Source organism: Mus musculus, chromosome 15 (genome assembly GCF_000001635.26).
Source record: "Mus musculus strain C57BL/6J chromosome 15, GRCm38.p6 C57BL/6J".
Lineage (NCBI taxonomy): Eukaryota > Metazoa > Chordata > Mammalia > Rodentia > Muridae > Mus > Mus musculus.
The window spans coordinates 83897716-83918006 of record NC_000081.6 but is presented as its reverse complement, the minus strand read 5'-3'; the positions used below and the strand labels follow the sequence as shown (position 1 = coordinate 83918006).

The 20291-nt window shown below is 50.2% G+C and overlaps 1 protein-coding gene across 11 annotated transcripts in view; it reads left to right on the top strand.

The window, feature by feature from the left end:
• The window catches only part of Efcab6 (EF-hand calcium binding domain 6), a 208314-nt gene that overhangs the window by 157019 nt on the left and 31004 nt on the right, over positions 1 to 20291 (top strand). For all 11 annotated transcript variants that reach the window (XM_006521531.2, XM_017316792.2, NM_029946.4 and 8 more), the window contains 3 exons: positions 4311 to 4429; positions 13663 to 13842; positions 18215 to 18364. In XM_006521531.2, coding sequence (XP_006521594.2) covers positions 4311 to 4429; positions 13663 to 13842; positions 18215 to 18364 — 449 coding nt within the window. The remainder of the gene's footprint in view (positions 1 to 4310; positions 4430 to 13662; positions 13843 to 18214; positions 18365 to 20291) is intronic.

Sequence of the window (20291 nt, the reverse complement as noted above, 5' to 3'; positions counted from 1 at the left end):
GATATTTCTATCATCGCTAAGTAATAGAGCTGGCATAACTATAGAGACCGAGAACATTCTATCTCTACTTTCAACAAGTAAGGAGAATGTACTCAAAGAAGAAATTTTTTTTCCTTGAAACATGAGCAGTTATCAAAGATGTTTAAAGACACAGTAAAGGGCTGGTGAGGTAGCTCAGTGGGAATAGGAGCTTGCTGCCAAGTCTGACGACCTGAGTTCAATCCCTGAACCCCACATGGAGGAAGGGGAGAGAAACGATTCTTCCAAGTTATCCTTTGACCTTCCCTGTGCGCTATGGAATGCAAGCTGTGCACAGAGATATGGAGGAAAGAAGTTGCTCGTGGCGGCATGTGCCTGTCATTCTAGCGTTCTGGAGGCCAAGGTAGAGAAAGCCCTGAAAGTTCACAGGTAGACTGAGCTACATAGGAAGTCCGTGTCTCAAAAACAAAAAAGGAAACTCAGGTATGGTTGCTCACACTTATTGTCCTAGCTCTAGAGAGGTGGAGGTAGGAGGATCAGGAGTTCAAGGCCAGCCTCAACTACAGGGTGAGTTTGAGAGCAACCTGAGACGCATCACACACTGCAGAGGAAGGAGGGAAAGAACAGCAATTTTTTTTTAATGGTTTTCAAATGTTTGAATTGTTTTATTAATCTAAACTAGAGTGAGACTTTTCCAAAAAGAATGAATCATTTTAATTCCATGTCCCTGAAGAGCACTGGCCTGGAAAAATCATTTAGATATCTAATCCAAATAGAAAAAAAAATCTGTAAGTTGATAAAAAGACAGGGGAAAAAAAAAAGACAAAAACCAAACAAACAGCCCCAAAGACACACCGCTAAATTCTTCCCAAGGAAGGTCTTACTCTCAGAGTCACTGGCGAGAACCGTGTGGAACTCGGGGCCTGTGGGCAAGTCCTGACCAGAGCTCAGGCTTCGGGAAGATTTAAAGTTTAAAGGGAGAGTCAGGGTAAGAGCCATCCATGGTTCCCACCACAGCCAACAGCACTGTAGGAGCTGTTATTCCACATTCTCACAAGATGACAGGAAGTCCCTTTCCAAGACACATGCCCCCATGAGCAGTCTCATAGCTTGTGCTGTCATGGAGAGCCAATCCGACAAGGACAGGGACAGCTAAACCTCGGGACAACAGGGTGGAATGAGCACAGAGTTTCTCCTGAGTCTAGGATGTGGGGTCACCATGGACACAGTGACCTCCCTCAGAAAAGAAGGCCACTTGCTGTCTTAGTTAGGGCTTTACTGCTGTGAACAGACACCACGACCAAGGCAGCTCTTAGGAGGATAACATTTCATTGGGACTGGCTTACAGGTTCAGAGGTTCAGTTCAGTATCCTCAAGGCGAGAGCATGGCAGCATCCAGGCAGGTATGGTGTGGGAGGAGGCCTTCATCTGCAGGCCTCTAAGAGAAGACTAGCCTCCAGGCAGCTAGGACTAGGGTTTTTTTTTTTTCCATTTTTTATTGGTATTTAGCTCATTTACATTTCCAATGCTATACCAAAAGTCCCCCATATCCACCCACCCCCACTCCCCTGCCCACCCACTCCCCCTTTTTGGCCCTGGTGTTCCCCTGTACTGGGGCATATAAAGTTTGCAAGTCCAATGGGCCTCTCTTTCCAGTGATGGCCGACTAGGCCATCTTTTGATATATATGCAGCTAGAGTCAAGAGCTCCGGGGTACTGGTTAGTTCATAATGTTGTTCCACCTAAAGGGTTGCAGATCCCTTTAGCTCCTTGGCTACTTTCTCTAGCTCCTCCATTAGGAGCCCTATGATCCATCCATTAGCTGACTGTGAGCATCCACTTCTGTGTTTGCTAGGCCCCGGCATAGTCTCAAAAGAGACAGCTACATCTGGGTCCTTTCAATAAAATCTTGCTAGTGTATGCAATGGTGTCAGCGTTTGGATGCTGATTATGGGGTGGATCCCTGGATATGGCAGTAGGACTAGGGTCTTAAAGCCCATGCCCACAGTGACACACTTCCTCCAACAAGGCCACACCCACTCCAGCAAGGCCACACCCACTCCAACAAGGCCACACCCACTCCAACAAGGCTACACCTCCTAATAGTGCCACTCTCTGGCCCAAGCATATACAAACCACCACAGTCCCAATTGCATGCTGCAGTGCTCTCTCCCTCTGTCTTTAAGGGTCACCTTGCTGTGCCTGGTTTTCTCATCTGCCCTTCCCATTGGCTCTTTTTTGGCTCCTGCCTCAGGCCAAGTTCTGTTGGATTCCCTCAAGCCTGGGCCTGCTTCTTCTCCACACTGCCCCCTCAACAAGTATGCTGTGGCCCACCGAGGCAGGGCTGCACCCTCCTTTCCTCTCCCTCCTCCTCACTGCCATCGTCCTCCCTCCAAGGTGACAGGCTAGCCCCCTTCCATCTTCCTCCACATTGCTCTGACCTAGAGTTAACCCATTTCTGTCCGCCGAGGCCATTCTGCTTTTAGTGGGCAGCTCCTGGGTCCTCACGGCCCAGTACAGTTGCCAGCTCTGGGGCTGGGTAGCTCGGGAAGCTCCATCCTGATCCCGGTTTGCTGAGTGTGACGTCATCGGGGAAGGTCAGGGTTTGTTATGTGCTTCTGCGGCTGCTGAGATGATCCAGTAACTGTTTCCTCCTCTGTCCGTGTGATGGATCACACTGGAGGATTTTCAAGTGTTGAGCATGCCTTGACTGGTGAATCCCACCTGGCCCAGTTCTTATCCAGTTCTTAGCCACGGCTTGCTGGTGCACGCTTGCACCGTCTGAATGTCTCGCTCACAGTGTCAGGGAAGAAGGAAGGGTTCTTGGGGCTTCTGTCTTCCTGGCACAGTAGGCTGTCTGTGCACAGCTGTCTGCCCTGACAAGCTGCACCCGTGTGTCCCAAGCACTAGGCAATGGCTTGCCCCTGGCCTCACTCTTAAAAATCTAACAGCCTGCGCTGGTTCAGTTTGCTCGGCTGTGCTCACGCTCATGGGACAGGGCAGTGCCTCCCAAGATTCCTGCAGGCCAGGCCCAAGCTAGCTGATAGCTTGGTTGTGTTTAAGCTGTGACTGCTGGGGTAGGGGGTCATAGAATCCAAACATGTCATTGAAAGGGACTTAAAGGGGTCATCTTACATCCGGACAGAGAAGTAGAATATTATCTTAGGCTGTCTGGCAACACACCAATGCAGCAACCAAATAGATGTCTCTTAGATGGTGTGTCGCTTCTCGGCTCTCCTCTGCAGCAGTGTGTCCTCACATTGGAGCTTGTCGTTCCTGAAGGAGTACGATTGTCTCCTTCAGTTGCAGTTCACACTTCGTTGGTGATTAAGGAGACCAGACATCTTTTCATTTGGCTCTTCCTTCGTCGGGCTGTCTGTGAGATGCTTGCTGGGCTCTTTTTGCTTTTGCTATCCCACCTCGACCTCAGTGAAGTTCTTCTCCTGTTTTCCTCAAGGGATCAGAGCCAACCTTCACATTGAGATGAGGACCAGGTGTGTACCGTGGGCATGCCTGCCTTCAGCTCTTCTGCAGGGCGATCAGGTGTCCCTGGTCCACCTTTCCCTCAGTACCAGCAGCTCCATCTCCACCCTACATCCTTCCCACAGAGCCTGTGAATACTTCATCTGACCAATGGTCAGTTTTTCTGTCCTGGTCCCGGTTGTATACCCATCTAGTTGCTGTAACTTATGAATGCACCTTAATAAATTTTGCTGTGCTCAAGATCGAACCCAGGCCCTAGTGTAAATATAGTCAGATGCTCCCTTGCTGGGCTGCTTCTCCAGCCTTTATGGATACATCTGGCTAGCTGGTTCCATTAAAAATATTAAATGTTGGGGAGAGAACACAGTTGGTACCCGCTTAACAGGTATGGTGGCATACGCCTATAATCCCAGCACTCAGAGGCAGAGGCAGGTAAATATCTGGGAGTTTGAGAACAATCTGGCCTAGACCATCCAGGGCTGCATAGTGAGACCCTGTCTCCAAACAAACAAACAAACAAACAACCATAAATACCTAGGACCCACATTTTAAAAAGCCAGGCATGGTGGTCCATGTTTGTGATCTCAGTGCCTGGGGGACTTGTGGTCAGGATGATCCCTGGGGTTAGCTCAGGGAGCCTCACATCCCATCTCAAAAACATAAGGCAAACAGCACCTTGGCATGGGACCCGAGCTTGACCTCTGGCCTCTCACACGTGCGTGCTCCTACACCCCCATACCTCAGACACGGAAAGACTTACAACCACATAGAGAAGTACCTTAGAGTGTTCCAAAAGCCGTGGACAGTCTCCAGGTCTGTACATCACTGAATACCATCTTCTGTTGTAGAATTTCATAGAAACGGATAATGAGGGCAACGGCATCCTCCGGCGAAGGGACATCAAGAACTCGCTCTATGGCTTTGACATCCCCCTCACCCCAAGAGAATTTGAGAAGCTTTGGCAAAAGTAAGTGTTGTCAGTAACAGGGCTGCTCTTGTGTGTCTGGCCAATTCAGTGCAATTTCTCACCAGGGTCTCGGGGGACTCGGGGCTTGCAGATGGGTTTCTTTGGTTGCATCCGATCCCATGTCCTCCTCCCTCCTTCCTGGTAGAAGTGCAGCTGTGGGTGGACACGCTGGACCTCAGGCTTCTGAAGAAGTGGGTATCCCAGCAGCAGTACCAAGCGAAGATGTTTACAGAGGTCATAGTTCAGGCCCTGCTTACTCTGCAGCAGATCTCAGGGTTCTCCTTCAGCAGAGGTGGCAGAGGCAGAGGCAGTCTGGCCCATGCCAGGAGGTGGCAGTCGCTGCTGCCAAAGTTGTTCATTGAGGAAATAAGCTCACCATGACAACTTGGAGCAGTTTCCCAGGGTGCTCTTAAACCGAACAGGATTTGATGTAAGGGCCATTTTTTTCAAATACATTTTAGACTTAGCTAATTTGAACCAGGTCCCATCATGATATCTCCGTGTGATGATGCCTAAGTCTCCGGTATGTTAACAGTGTGGTGAGCTCTGAGCTAATAGTGCAGTGAGCTGTAAGCTAACAATATGAGCTAACAGTGCCGTGAGCTCTGGGCTAACAGTGCAGTGAGCTATAAGCTTAGGGTTCTGATTCTATCTTTGAATGGCCTCTTTCTTCAGTACGTGGTGATCGACCCTCAGGTTCCCAGGAGGCATGCATCAGTGTTTGCACACTCACTGGGGTCGTGATCACTGAGTGACACCTTCCACTTTCTGACTTTCCCCCGCCTCCATGCAAGGCTTCTAACATGTAGAAACAAAGATGTCAGAAGAGCTGAAAGCCTAAAGGGGACCATGTTACTTAGGGACCAGGAGGAGCCAAGGAGGAGGAACCGGGGAAGGAGGGGCTACTCAGTCCCAAACTCAACCCCACACTCTAGTGTCAGGGTCCAGGGGAAATCAGGGTGGGTGCTTTTTACAGATCAGAAAGTGGTCTCCACCCCAGCATGAGCCATATCTGGGTGCTGCCCCAGAAACTGCTAGAGTTCCAGCTGTCAGTGAGCAGGAGCTGCCACCACCACTGTCCCAGCAGGACTCTCGAGCTCACCTGCCATCCATTGGTCTGGATCACCCTCCCTGGAATGGCAGAGTGGGACAGAGGGGTCGTGCATAAGGATGAACAGGGAGAGTCGTGGGAGGGTGTCACTTTCCAGGACAGCTGCTGCTGGAAGCCAGGTGTGGTGGCAGTTTGAATAGGTATGTCCCTCATAGACTCAAGTGTTTGAATGCTTGGCCCATACGGAGTGGCACTATTAGGAGATGTGGCCTTGTTGGAGGACATGGGTCACTGTGGAGGTGTGGCTTTGAGGTCTCCTATGCTCAAGCTCTACCCAGTGTGGAATCCAGTCTCCTCCTGGCTGCCCAAGGATCAAGATGTAGAACTCTCAGCATCTCCTCCAGCACCATGTCTGCCTGGATGTTGTCATGTTTCCTGCCATAACAATAATGGACTGAACCTCTAAAACTGTAAGCAGTCCTCAGTTAAATGTCCTTTATAAGAGTTGCTTTGGTCACGGTGCCTGTTCACAGCAATTGAAGCCTAACTAAGGTATAAATTGGTAGCAGGGACTGAGGTATTGCTGTGATAGGTCTGACCATGCTGTTGTTTGAAGGAATGTAGATTTGGGCACTTTTGATTAGGAAATCATGCTTTAAGTGGGGTATAGTGGAGCATACCAGTAGGAACATGGGAGACAGTGATGTTGGGGGTGATTTGAACTGTGGGGGCCTGGATCAAGAGGCTTCAGAGGAGAAGAATTTTAATATACTACCTAGAGATTATTTTATGATAGTTTGGTAAAGAATATGGCTGCTTTTTGCCCTTTTGAAGAGTCTGCCTGAGGCTAAGGTGAAGAGACTTAGATTAATTGCATTGGCAAAGGGGATCTCAAAACAGCTCAGTGTAGACTCTGTCCTGTGGGTTCATTGGACCTTACGAAGAACATTTTGATGAAACTTAGCAAGCAACGGAACAATACAAAAAGTGTGGTTCAAGAGATAAAGTGGCACCAGGAAGTGGAATGGAGCTAAACCTATTCATGGAGATAAACAGATTAAAGATATTAAATGAAATTAAGGGAACAATGACCTCTGGACAAGATCCTATTCAGCCAAGCTTTCATTTTATAAAAAAGATGGTCCCCAAGGGACATGGCAACCTATTCTAAGTAAGTATTGTGATAGCTATTCTAGATTGTCAACTTGATTGTGTCTGGAATGAACTATAATTCAGAAATGGAGGGCACACCATGATCTGGATCTTGAGGCTGGAAGACATGGGCTTCTGATCCTGACCTTGAGGTGGGATGACACATCTTTTGATCCAGATTGGCACATGCCTTTAATCCTAGCACTCGGGAGACATGGGCATGCAGTCTCTGAGGTCAAGGCCAGCCTGGTCTCTAGAGCTAGTTCCAGAAAAGCCAAGTTTAGGCCGAATAGGGAAGCATTGAAAACTGAAAGCTAGTGAAGATCTAATTGAACAAGGGCTCATGTTCCAGCCACAGCAAACAGCAGAACTTGGCAGCTTTGGTCATGTGGTTCTGGCTTTAGAATCAAGGAAGGAACTTCCCTCTATTACTAAAGAAAGTGCTGAAGCCAGGATTATGTAAGGGGTGTCCCTAAATGGAGGCCCAGAAAGGCCATTGTATGAGGCAGCCAAGGTTGTATCTTGTGTTGGCTGCTGGGCTTGGTAATATGTAAGAATCACTCAGGAGGTACTGGTTTTGAAGGCATGAAGGAGTCATGGAGAGCAGCTGAGGCTTGGCACTGTGAGAGGCCAAGAGAGGCCATGGGTGAAGGTGCAGCCTCGGTGGCAGTTGATGGCCTAGGACTGAAGGGGTCATACAAAGAATTTGAGGCTTGGCACCATGAAGACAGCCGATGAGAGGCTATTGGTGAAAGTGCAGCCCAGTTGCAGCAGAAGACCCCATTGTTTTGGAGATGCCTGTACCATGGGTTGGCCACCAAGAACAGCAGCAGCAGAAGCCGTGTTCCAGAAGCCATGAAGGTGCAGCCTGGAGTGGCCTGGAGACCCACAAGAGTTTAGAGATGACAGAGCCATGGGACACCTACCCAGAAAAGCTGCAAACACAGATTGGGAACAGCCTAAGAGAAAGAAGTGTGCTGCAGTCAGCAAAGAATAAGGGGGTTAGAGATGTGAAGAACACTTTGGTGTCAGTCATGGAGATGCAGAGTTTAGAGTTTGCCCAGTTGGTTTTTGATCTTGCTTTAGTTCAGGATTGCCTTACTGTGCTCCCTTCCCAACACTTTGGAACGGTGATGTATAACCCGTGCCGTGATACGTTGGAAGTATGTGATCTGCTTTCTTGATTTTGTATAAGGGATACAGTTAGGAGAGTGTGTGAATCTCAGAAGAGACTTAGAACTTTGGACTTTTAAACATTGTTGAAGCTGTGATAGATTATGGGGACTTCGGAAGTTAGACTGAATGCATTTTGCATTATGTTATGGCTACAAGCCTATGGGTACCTGGGAGTAGAATGTGGTGGTTTGAATAGGTTTTGCCCCTATAGACTTATGTGTTTGAATGCTTGGCCCATAGGGAGTGGCACTATTAGGAGGTGTGGTCTTGTTGAAGGAAGTGTGTCACTGTGGAGATGGACTTTGAGGTCTCCTGTGTTCAGGCTCTGCCCAGTGTGGAATCCGATCTCCTCCTGGCTGCCCGAGGATCACAATGTGGAACTCTCAGCTCCTTCTCCAGCACCATGTCTGCCTGGACATAACAATGATGGATGGAACCAGCCCCAATTAAATGTCATCCTTTGTTAAGAGTTGCCTTGATCATGGTGTCTCTTCACAGCAATAAAACCCTAACTAAGACACCAGGGCATCTAGAAGACAGTAGGACTTCCAGAGAGCAGGTGTGGTGTGGCCATGCATGGCAGCTGAACTCCATGAAGGCCATGTCACAGTGGACCTTGTCCTGAGAGCCTAGAGACCAGTAGGAAAACAATGTGGACATGCCCACTTGTAAAAGCCTCCTTGAGCTACACAGGGAGGGAGGGAGCTGCAGGAGACCACCCTGGAGCTCGGAGGCCAACAGGGGCTCTTGGTGCCAAGTAGGAGAATGCTACAGGCTGTTTAGGAGGACCGGAGGGGAAAAGGGAGAGAAGCGTGGAGGATTGAGGAGGTGGTGCCAGCCTTTAGCAGCCTGGATTGTGAGGCAGTGTGGGAAGGCAGAAGCGCCTGGGATGTGATGATGCCCAGAGCAGCTCACACAGTCAGCCACGGGGACCCTGGGCTCCATCAGAGACAGTGAGGGTCCCGTGCGATGCGTGTGGAGAACACAAGGCACCCGAGGGCACAACAGTCAGCCAAAGGGAAATTCAGATTAGGAAGGGTTCTGATTGTTCAGGGGAGCTCAAGGGGAGCAGACATCAGGTGTGTGAACTGGTTGTCACCTCCTCATCCACAGCAACTCCCATCCTAGCTTTGCCCCTCAGGGCTGCTGGTGAGAACAAGCCCGCCTTCTGTTTTTACAGCAGAGGCCGCTGTGGGCAGTGAGGATGCCCTCTCAGGGGTTCTCAGGGCATCTGTAGCCTCCCCTCTGGCTCTCCTAACATCAGGTTGCCCTTAGAAAGCTGCAGTGAGACAGGTGAGCGGCCCAGGGCTGACTGATGGGTAAAGGAGGTAGGGTACCCCATTGCTCCCGTAAAGGGGCTCAGGAAGTCTGGGACCCACATGATGCCTTCTAGCCCAGGAAGTCTGGGTGTGCCCAAAGATGTCAGAACAGGGAGGCAGCAGGAAGCAGAGGAAAGTGGTGTGCTTTCCCCTGACAGCCCGAGTATGAGAATATGAGATCTAGATGGAAGAGGCTTTCACTACCCAGTGTTCACCCAGCACTCACTGGCAACTCTGAAGTGCATTTCCTTGAGCTGTGGATTAGCCTGGAAGGACCTGCTTTATGCTGTGGAGATAAATTAATACATTGACCCCAAATCTCAGTGGTTCAGTTACCTCCATATTTTCCTCTTCATCCAAACTCCACTCTGTGCCTGATGGCTCCTGAGGACGTGTCATCCTCCCAGGAATCGAGGAAGACTCAGCCAGCTTCCAGGGCACAGCTTCCTCCTCTCTTGTGGGTGCTCACTCAGGAGGTGGGGACTGTAGAGCTGGAGGTCCACGCATGGGCACTCCCCATCACCAGGGCTGGCATACAGGGAACAGAGGGAAGCTGCCCACTGAAGCCAGCTCTGGAGCTGTGAGCCCGAGCACCCAGGAGCACCCTGCTTGGCTAGGCTGCAAAGGAGCCTCCGAGGACCCCTGACCACATGGGAGGTGTGCTCCCCTTCAGTCTTGGGGTCATTTGGAGACTCTGACTGGCTCCTGAGGTTCCCAGCTGAAGGCAGCTCTACTCTCAGTATCCACTCACCAGCTCTAGGACACCTCCACTGCATCAGAATTGGCAGCCACTGAACCCAAGAGCCATGGATGGGTGAAGGGCGCTCCATGAGCAGAGCCTCTGGCAGGAGCTTGGGATGTGCAGCTTTTAAGGAAAAAGCCTGCCCAGGGCCCACAGCGGTGGGGCGGGGCGGGGCCTCTCCTGGAGTAACTGGCCTTCTGAGGCCTCCAGTGAGACTCTGCTGATTTGGAGACACTGAAGAGAACATGTCGTGGATGTGCATAGAGAGGGCGTGCTGTAGAAAGCTGCTGGGTCAGAAGCATCTGTGGAGACCCGCAGGAGCATGCGTGCACCAGCCAGCCAGGAGGCCCCAGCCAGATGCTGGGAGCTTCACAGTGCTGGTTGATGTTCATTCCTAAAGCAGTACTCTACAGTACGAGTGTTGTATATCATTCTTCAAATCTGACCAAGAACTCTGACAAAGAAGCCACCCTCTAGGCTGTCACCCCTGTTCTCCATTAACAGGAAGTGAGGTGGCTTCTATCATAGGCAATGCCCTCCTTAGATGCCGACTGGTTGATGTCTGCACAGGGCGTGCAGGACAGACAGGCTGAGTGAGTAGGGCCTGCCCCTTAGGAAAGAAGATTGGCTGGGGCAGACACACGGGAACAGAGGTTCACTGTGGGGGACCTGTCAATCATGAGGCTCAGCCTGGAAACCCTGTCAAAGGTCGGAATGGGGAAGAACTCCATGAGACACTAGAGTAGCCTTATGTCCCATGACGAGAGTGCTATGCTTAGGAGAGCAGAAGTGGCCTACACAAGATGAAACTACAGCAGAGACCACCTCACCTATTGCTGTCAAGATTCGCTATGTGTGCCTAGCGGGCACCAGCTTAGAAAATTGGCCACTCTTCATTCCCAAAAGCAGATGTTTGGGCCATCACACCACTCTCTAAGATGGCACCATAGAGAATTCCTCCCAACCCAGCTGCACAAGGTTCCTGGTCCCTTTCCATATGGTCTGGGTCATCTGTAGGTTGTGTTCCATATCCTTGACCGTGCCCTTTACCTCCGGGGCCACGGTCCTCCAAGGTCCTCGTGAGATACATGCAAGAATCCACTGTCTAAATAGCACAGAGGACTAAGACTCTCAGCAAAGCTGAGTGCTGGATGTGTGTGTCTGCAGATCCCGTGTGCGACTCTGATCACACTGCATAGCACATGGGCAGAGTCGCCTGCCTATACCTTGAATTCGTGACCACTCCTGTGTGTACATGCAAAAGCTTTCCTGGGGCCTCTGCTCAGGACACGTTTTCCTTGGCGTATCTGTTGCTCAGTGGTTTTAAAATTCAACCTTTATAGACAGTTGGCTTTTTTTTTTAATGTTACACAGAGGATTGCATAATGAAGGGTGAGGTTATGTAAGCAGAATTAGCTCTACGATTATTCACATTCATCGCAGTATTTTTTTTTTTTTTTTTGCGACTGTGCAATCTGCTCTTCCACGTCTCTGTGATGAGAAGAGCCTGTTTGCCATCTTCATTAATAAAGTAATTAAGAAGTGCCTTTTCATTCAGCCCAAGTGTCACGGCAGAGAGCAAGCTGTGTGGGAAATCTGTGCCTCAGAAGTGCACCGTCTGCACACACGCGCACACGCACACACACACACGCACACGCACACACACACACACACACAAGGGGCACATAGCTGCGGCAAGCCTGCCTCAGGGATCTGAGAGTCAGGAGCAATGGATAAGGCACAGGGGTGTCTCAGGAAGCTTGCCTGTAACAGGAGACATGACCTGGACCCAGCACCCTTGACTTGCAGATAGCAACAGCAAATGCAGGCCCCAGAAGCCTCTAAGAGTCCAAAGGAAGCCAGGATCATGGAATGTTAAACCTGGGAGGATGAAAAGGTCCCCCCTGCACTCCAAACCTCTCACTGGGATGGGATGGACCAACACAGAGAGGGATGGGTGGTTGGCCCTCTGAGAGTGTCAGCAGCCTCCTGTGGGATTGGGGGTCCTGGGAACATTGTCCAGAGTGTCTTCCTTGAGTCCCATGATGTATCACTCTGGTGTCAGACGAGGGTTAGCCCTGGGGTTAGACAGGAGCCCTTTTGATACTTTGCTCTGTTTAATGTATTTTTTTTAGATTTACTTAATGTGGGTGTTTTGCCTACATGAATGTGTGTGTGTCCTACATGTGTGCCTGGTGCCTGAGGAGGCCAGAAGAGGGCATCAGATCCTCTGGAACTAGAGTTATGGCTGGTTCCAAGCCATCATATGGGGCTGATAATCCTACGCAGTCAGTGCTCTTAGTCACCGAGTTACCTCTCCAATCCCCATGTGCATTGTTTAAAATGCAAAACTCACAGGTAAAGGCAGGCTGTAATCTCCTGGTTTATGGTATGAAGGCCACACTGATCACACACACCTGGGAAAGGCTTTCAGGCCAGTCATAAGTGATAATGAGCCAATATAAAGCAGCTGTTTGAGCCTTTATCCTCAAGGGCTACCACTGCTCCTGGAAGTTGGCAGGGCCTTGCTTACAGATACCAGCATACCCCAAGCTCCCTCAGCTGAGGGAAAGAAGCCACCAGAGGGTGACTTCCTCACCCATGTCAGAGGCAGGTCTAAAGGGAAGCCGCAAGTCCACAGAGTGCAGTGGGACCTGTGCTGTATATTGCATCTATAGGCATCCAGGCAGGCCCACTAGCTTGGGGCAGGATGAGCGCCATTTTGACTCCCGGCATTCTTTGCGAAGTGGACGCACAAGAGCTGGCACACCTGCCCCAGCTGCTGGCCTTCTGCCCACAGCGATGCCTGTGAGGAGGAATGAGCACTCTCAGAGGAACAGATGACTCCCCTTCATAGGCAGGGTACAGTGTGGCCATTCTGGAGGGATCTCTTCAAGTGCCACCCAGAGCAGTGCCTCTCAAACCCAGCATCATCCCCTCAGGGGAGCCAGGCTCGAGTGCCTCAACTAGAAGATGCTGTCCCTTGGAGCTCCTGAATTAGTCCAGGAAAAGCACGGTCTACAGATCTCACCTTTTCCTTGGTTACCTGTAGACCAAGACCTTTCTGTTAAAAAAAACAAATGCTTTAAAAAGGAAAAAGAAGAAGAAGAAGAAGAAGATGGTCCATTTGCCTTCAAATTTTTATTGAAGTAATTCTATTCTATGTGAATAGCATCAGGAGATAAAACCTCCATTATTCCCTTTTTAATGAATTATAATTCAGAAAAATCTTGATAACAGAAAATGACTTAAAAGGCACAAAGCACACAGTTCTTATCTTGTTTCCCTTCTAGGCTCTCTTGCTGGGTATGTGTAATTGTCGGCTCTTCAAAGTGGAGATGGGGGGCTTTTAACATCCTTGAATCAAGTGCTATTCCTTTATTGAGGCTTCGAGGTGGAATATGCTTCCTGAAAGATTTTCTTCTAACCCTTAGTCTAACTCCATTTACACTGAGGTACCCGACTAAAAAATGTGTGCAGAGGGGGGGTTCAGTTTCTGCGTTTGCCACTGTGTTTCCATAAAGCATGGTAGATGTGTGCTTTGGGTCCATTCTCTTAGGGTGTGTCCCTGATTGTCAAGTCAGTGGGTCTGGGGATCACCTAACGGCCCTGTTAAGTCTAGGTGCAGAGAGGCTCAGAGGCATAGGCTGGGACTGCGTTTGTGATATCTCCTGGCCTTGCTTGTACCTGACAAGGAAGATGTCCCCCCAAATGGCCGATGTGGTCCTGGCCCCTGTGTGCCAGCTCGCTTTCCACACCACCCGCTGACAGCACTGTCTTTGTTTCTTTAAAGCTATGACACCGAGGGAAGGGGTTATATCACGTACCAAGAGTTCCTGCACAGACTGGGCATTCGATACTCCCCGAAGGTCCACCGGCCCTACAAGGAAGACTACTTCAACTTCCTGGGTCACTTCACGAAGCCCAAGCAGGTCCAGGAGGAAATCCAGGAGCTACAGCAGATCAGTGAGAGGTGGGTGTGTCAGCGTGGGGTGCCGCCTCTGGGCTCTGCCTGCATTCACCCAGACAGCAAAGGCTGCTCTGACAGGGCTGACAGGGCTCTTGTAAGGCTGCAACAATATCATGTGACGCTGTTGAACCTAGAAACCAGCTCTGCTAAAGAGCCATGGTACAGGAAGCTTTACCCATGACTTTCCCGAGACAGCCACTTTTCACACCACGTTCTTCCGTATCTTACACCACCCCCCTCCCGTTCAACATTGCCCTTCCTAGTTGGGCACTGCGTGGCGCCTGCACCCTGCAGTGGCCCATCTGGAATGCAGGCACCATACAATGTCTGTGATAGCCCACAGGCACCACATAAACACGTTTAAATGAATGCGTGGAGGAATAGATGGGTGTGTGGTTTAACTCACCATTTCTGCTTCGAGGACTTTATCCCAAGGATAGCCCAAAGCTGTGTGCAGTTGGAGCAGGTGACTCAGCCAAGGAAACACTCTCCCATCCCCAGGGAATACGTATGACCTGGTGTCTGCCTATTGAAACCATTGAGGCACACGCTGGGATGGGTGTGACCATGGACCCTGGGCCAGGAGAGGTTGAAATGTCTGCATGTAGAAGCCAGGATGTCTCTGCTTAAGCAAGGACAGGGAGACACTGAGTAAAAGCAAGCTACTGCGTACATGGCTTCTCTTGCTTTTACCTGTGTGCAGCTGTCCCTTGCTTGCCATTTCAAGTGGTGGGACTCAGCTCTCATCATCAGTATCTCCCCCCCCCCATCAAGACACCCAAGGTAGTGTTGGGAGAGGAGCTGCTGAAGAAACAAGGGAGACACGGGGCAAGCAGGTGAAATGCACCCCTGGATTATGTGGAATTTACCGCACCCACGGAAACGGCAGACAATTGAGCTTGTGAAACTCAGTGTAAAATGCACACAAGGCTGATATAAATCAAATACGCCACAAACTGATGAAAAGTGGAATTTATCTTCAGCAGACAGGGCTGGCCTCATTACCCACGAGGGTCTTCATGCCTGTCTCCCCCCACCACCACCACCCAGCCTCCCATGTGTGAGTAATGAGGCCCCTTGGCCCTTCTGGTATGCACGCACTTTCTCTACTCTCTGCTGGTGACAGCGCAAGGATGAGGTAGAGATCTGTGTGCCACACTACATTCTGACCCTTGGGACCAGACAACTCATGCACACTCACGTGACCTCCTGCCTCAGTGGTACAGTCTCACTGGAGAAGACAAAGACCCAAGCTGCTCCATTTCCAAAACAAAGAAACTTAGCCCAGGCACAGTGGCGCCTGCCTGTAATCCCCGGGGCCAAAGAGGTGGAGAAAAGTGGGTTCCTCTGGGGCTCACTGGTCACCTGATCTTAACCTGGAAAGATGCAGGCCAGCAAGAGACCCTGCCTCAAAACAAAACAAAATGGTGGCTCCCGAGGACCTACACACCACCTAGCAGCACCACCTCTGGCCTCCACGCACACCTGCACACGCAGGAAACCCTGGCTTGCAGGCGTCATTAAATAATGACTGCCCATCAGGCAGACTGGCTTCATGAACCCAGATCGCACTGGTAGATGAATTGAAGGGGCGGAGATGTTCGCCTCCATCCCAAGGAGTTAGCTCTGTTAGGAGTCGCCCTAGCACGTGTTGCCAGCGAAGCGAGCCTACATTCATCTCCTGGCCTTTATTCTGCTCTCAAGACTGAGAAGGAGAAAAGCCAGCGAGTGGCCACCTGGCACAGACCCACTTGGGGAGGCATGGGGAGAAGGGAGCAGCAGGTAAGCATGGCAGAGAAGGAAGTCAGCAGGACTCGGTGACTACCGGGTCACCAGCCCGAGCCAGAAGAGGACGTGACCCCCAGGATGCCGCCGCAGCCCAGTGTGGGCCAACAGCAGCTCTGTTTGGCGGGATGCGTCCGTCTCTGCTCCAAGCCCCCATTTACTCTGTGCACATGTTTACCCTGAAAGGGAAATAATTGCCGCTCAGAAGCCAGTCCAAGAAACGCTGAATGCCTCAATTTTCTAAAAATATGGATCTCCAAAAAACTGTTTTGATTCTCTCCGCTTTCACCCGCTTTCATTTTGAAGAGCTAAGTGAGGGAGAATTGTGATGAGAAGCAGGGGCTCTGCACGCAGCCTGCGGCTGGCTCCACAGGACACTGTTAGCATCCCAAGGCAGCTACTGTCGGTACACCCAGCAGCCTCACCTGGGTTAGATGTCAGATTCCCCAGCCCCTTACAGATGGGAATCCCACAAGGGAAGGGCCTGGATCTCTCCCCATAGCTTCTCTCAATGCCGACCTGACCGGTGCCTCACAGCAGGCTGCCCCCCTCCTGCATTCCGACAGTTTGGGTTCAGTGGTCCACTTCCAGGCTTGCTTAGGAAGCCATCCCTCAAATGCCAAGTGGAAATGCTGGATGAGAACCAGAACAGATCCACTGTTGGAAACCGAGAACCCATTCTGTGCCCCGAGGGACAACCAGGAACCAAGATGCTGCCTGAGCCCCGTGGGATAGGCCTTTTCCTCAGTGGCTTAGCAGGAAGATGCTCAAGAGATGTGCAAGAATAGAGATGATGCAGTTTAGACCTAGTGGGCCAACACTAGGTAGCTAGAACTTGCTGGCTTGGTGTGTCCACGTGGCACAAGCTAGAGTCATCAGAGAGGAAGGCGCTTGAGTTGAGGAAATGCCTCCATGAGACCCAACTGTGAGGCACTTTCTCAATTAGTGATCAATGAGGAAGGACCCAGCCCATGGTGGGTGGGGCTATCCCTGAGCTGGTAGTCTTGGGTTCTATAATAAAGCAGACTGAACAAACCATGTTGAGCAAGCCACGTAGGCAGCACCCGTCCATGGCCTCTGCTATCAGCCCCTGCCTCCAGGTTCCTGCCTTGCTTGGGTTCCTGTCCTAACTTCCTCCACTGACGGACATGATGTAGAAGTGTAAGCCAAATTAACCCTTACCTCCCCAACTTGGATTTTGGTCATGATGTTTTTGTTTGTTTGTTTGTTTTTGTTTTGTTTGTGTGCTGTCTATGTGGAGGCCAGCCTCAGGTGAGATGCCTCAAGCTCAATCCTCTGTTTCCTTTGAGACAAGGCCTATCAGTGACCTGGAGCTTGCCGGTCAGGCTGGGCTGGCTGGCCAGGCCCGGCCCAGCGATAGGCTTATCTCTGCCTTCCTGGTGCTGGGATTGCAAGCCAGGCCACCACACCTGTCTTCTTCCCATGGACGGTGGGGATCAAACTCAGGTGCACCTACTCTACCAAGCAAGTCCCCTCCATACTGTTTCAGTCCATTAAAGTCAGGAAGAGTCTCCCTCCGAAGTAAACCATAGAGACTAGACTACAGGCTGCAAGAAAGTCAACCCTGAGCCCACACTCTGTCCTCATGTACCCAGCAGGCTGGGGCCCCTGGCAAGGTTACTAAGAAGATCCTTCGTGTCAGCACACTCTGGGACGCTGGCTTCTGTGCTGTGGGTTCTGCACAGGTGGGGTGGCTCTGTTTCTAGAAGTGGACACACCTGACCAGAATGTGAAGCCGGGGCTGAGAGACAGCTCAGCTGAGTTCTGCTCCCAGAACCCACCCTAGGTTAGCCATATCGACCTAGAACTCCAGCCCCAGGGCATCTGGCATGCTCTTCTGGCCTCCAAGGGGGTACATACCCACCCTCACATGCACACACCCACATCTAGGCATGTATAAGCACGTCATTTAGAAATTACAAAACATGGACAATAGATTGTAAATGAGTACAAGATGAGGTGTCCCAGGATGCGTTGTCCACAGCCCTTGATCACTGTCCTCCTCCAGTCCTGTCAACTTTGGTGCTGGCCAGCTAGTGTCCCTATGAGACCAGTATTTAGAACAACAATTTACTGCCACTGTGAGGCTTGGTGTGTCCTCTCTCCAGCTCCTTTCCCACCAATTGAGCTGTGCACGAATCCTCCCCATATCCCCAGACTTGTCCCCCACGTCCATGTTAATTCTGCTGCCTGGTTGAGGCCCTTGTGTGCCCAGCATCCACAGCAGCACATGTCACACAGTAGGTACACACAAGCATTTATTGAGGGGCAGAGGCATTTTCTTACCAGCAGTGTCCTTGTGTTAAACTCTTGGTTCCCTTTGAAAAGTACCAACTCTAATACAGAAAACAGGGTTGGCAGTTCTCCAGGGTGGTCCTGCTGCTGTTGACAGGCGGCGGAGGCTGATAGCTTTTCTCTGGGACCTGCCTTTTCACCCAAACACCTCTCCAGCCCTGCAAAATACCTTCCATAATAGCTCTTGGCTGAGGGGTCAGGTTGTCACAGTAGAGTGGGTCTCGAGAGTCGCTTTTCTCCTGGACTTACATGTCTGAGGTGGCATCTCTTCCAGGGAGAAACTCATGAACCATTATGAGGAGATCAGCAAGGCGTTCAACGCAATGGAAAAATCCAAGCCCGTCGCCCTTTGCAGGGTGCAGAAGGTGCTACAGGAATGTGGGTGTCCCTTGAAGGAGGAGGAGCTCATCAGCCTTCTGAAGAGGTTGCCTGCCCTCCCCTTCCCTCCCTCCCTCCCTCCCTCTCTTCCCCTCCTCTCTCCTTCCTCCTAGTATGCCCCTCTCTGTACTAACAGGCTGGTATCCTGGTTGCTCCTCTCTGTACTGGCTAACAGGCTGGTATCCTGGGTTTTTTCCCTTCTCCCCAGTCTTCTCACACAGCCTTGACCCCGAGGCGACCTCCCATTGCTGCTTGCTGTTGTGTGCTTCAGCCACAAGCAAAGAGACCCCTTTGACAATGATTTAACTTCTCTCAGCGCCCAGTTCAGGGCTTCCCCACTGAAAGCTGCAGCCCTCTGCCCCTGTCCTGCCGGCCCGCTGCTTCCCACCCCCACAATCAGGAGCTCAAGGCTTTTACCTGATGGCCTTGGAGCAGAATGTGTCCTTTTCTAGATGACAAGCTCAGATCTACACTTCCTGATTTCTTTCTTTCTCTCTTTCTCTCTTTCTTTCTTTCTTTCTTTCTTTCTTTCTTTCTTTCTTTCTTTCTTTCTTTCTTTCTTTCTTTCTTTCTAACTTATGTCATTGACTTTCATGGACTTTAGTCCATGTCTCCACTGTCTCCCGCCAAGCTTCGTTCCCCAGTGTCTACTGCACAAGCACGTAGAGCTTGGTGCACGGCTCACCATGAGCCGCCGCCCCTGGCCTTGGGTGGTCCGCAAGCAGAATCCACCTTAGCACGGTTAGCTGTCATTCTCCTTTCTACGTAGTACATTCCCCGGGGTCATGGCAATTATTACTCCCGTTTGCTCAGCGTCCTGGTTCCTTGTCACTGCCGATAAATCCCCAGCCCACCCTGGGACAAACGTCTCTCTCCATCCAGTGTGTTCAGTGTCCTAGGGCACGCTGTTTTTATCTCCTGAGATTTTGGGATGTTCTCTTGACGTAGCTCCTGTTATTGACCAGGTGCCCAGACTCCATCCCTCCTGGTTTCGAGCTTTCTCATGTATTTTGTATTTCGTACTTTTTACTATGTTCAGTTTCTCCTTTTTGGACTGGGGGCCTGCACTCAACCCAGCCTTTGATTTCCTGGCTTCCATTCTCTCTTCGCTGGGGTCAGTCCTTCCTGAAGTAATTTTCTAGAAAGGTAGACAAAATTATATTTTCCTGAATTGTTTCATTCTGGGACATTTTAACTGTCCCTCATACAGCTTGTGTGCATCTGGAATCCAGGAAGAAAATAATTTTCTGGTTTTGAAGACATTGCTTTGTTATGTGCAAGCTGTAAGAAACCTACAGTGTGTAAGAAACCTTTGAGTGTGTGTGTTTGCACATGTGTCTGTATTGTGTGTACATGTGTATAGAGTGTATTTTATATATATGTGTGTGTTGTGTATTATAGTATGTAACTGTTTCATAGGATATGTGCATGCATGTGTGTTTATGATATATGTAGTAAATACTGCGATGGTATATCATGTCTGTATGCATGTGGGTGTATATGTGGTATATATAGTATATGCATGTGTGCAATATATATATGCATGTATGCTATGTATGGAATGTGTATGTTGCCTCATGCATGCATGTGTGTGTGGTATGTGTATGCATGTTTGTGGGATGTATGGAGTGTTTGTATGGAGTGTGTGTGTATGTATGGAGTGTGTGCATATGTTCTGTGGTAGATGTATGTGGGAATGGAGGTCCATCCAGACCATCTTGAAGTACTCACGTGTTCTCTCCTTTAAGAGTCTTCTCTCTGAATTTATTTCCAGCTGAATACGAATTCATGTGTTCAATGAATAAATCATGGGAAAATAGACACAGATAAGTAATTAGTTAAATGGTTCCAAGAGTGTCTTGTTAAAGTGTAGTTAGACTCGATACTTTTATAAACCACACAGAAAGACCCCAGACTCTCTGCTCTCCACCCTTCAATGGGTGATCAACTTTCCTGCGCATGGAAGTCTTAAT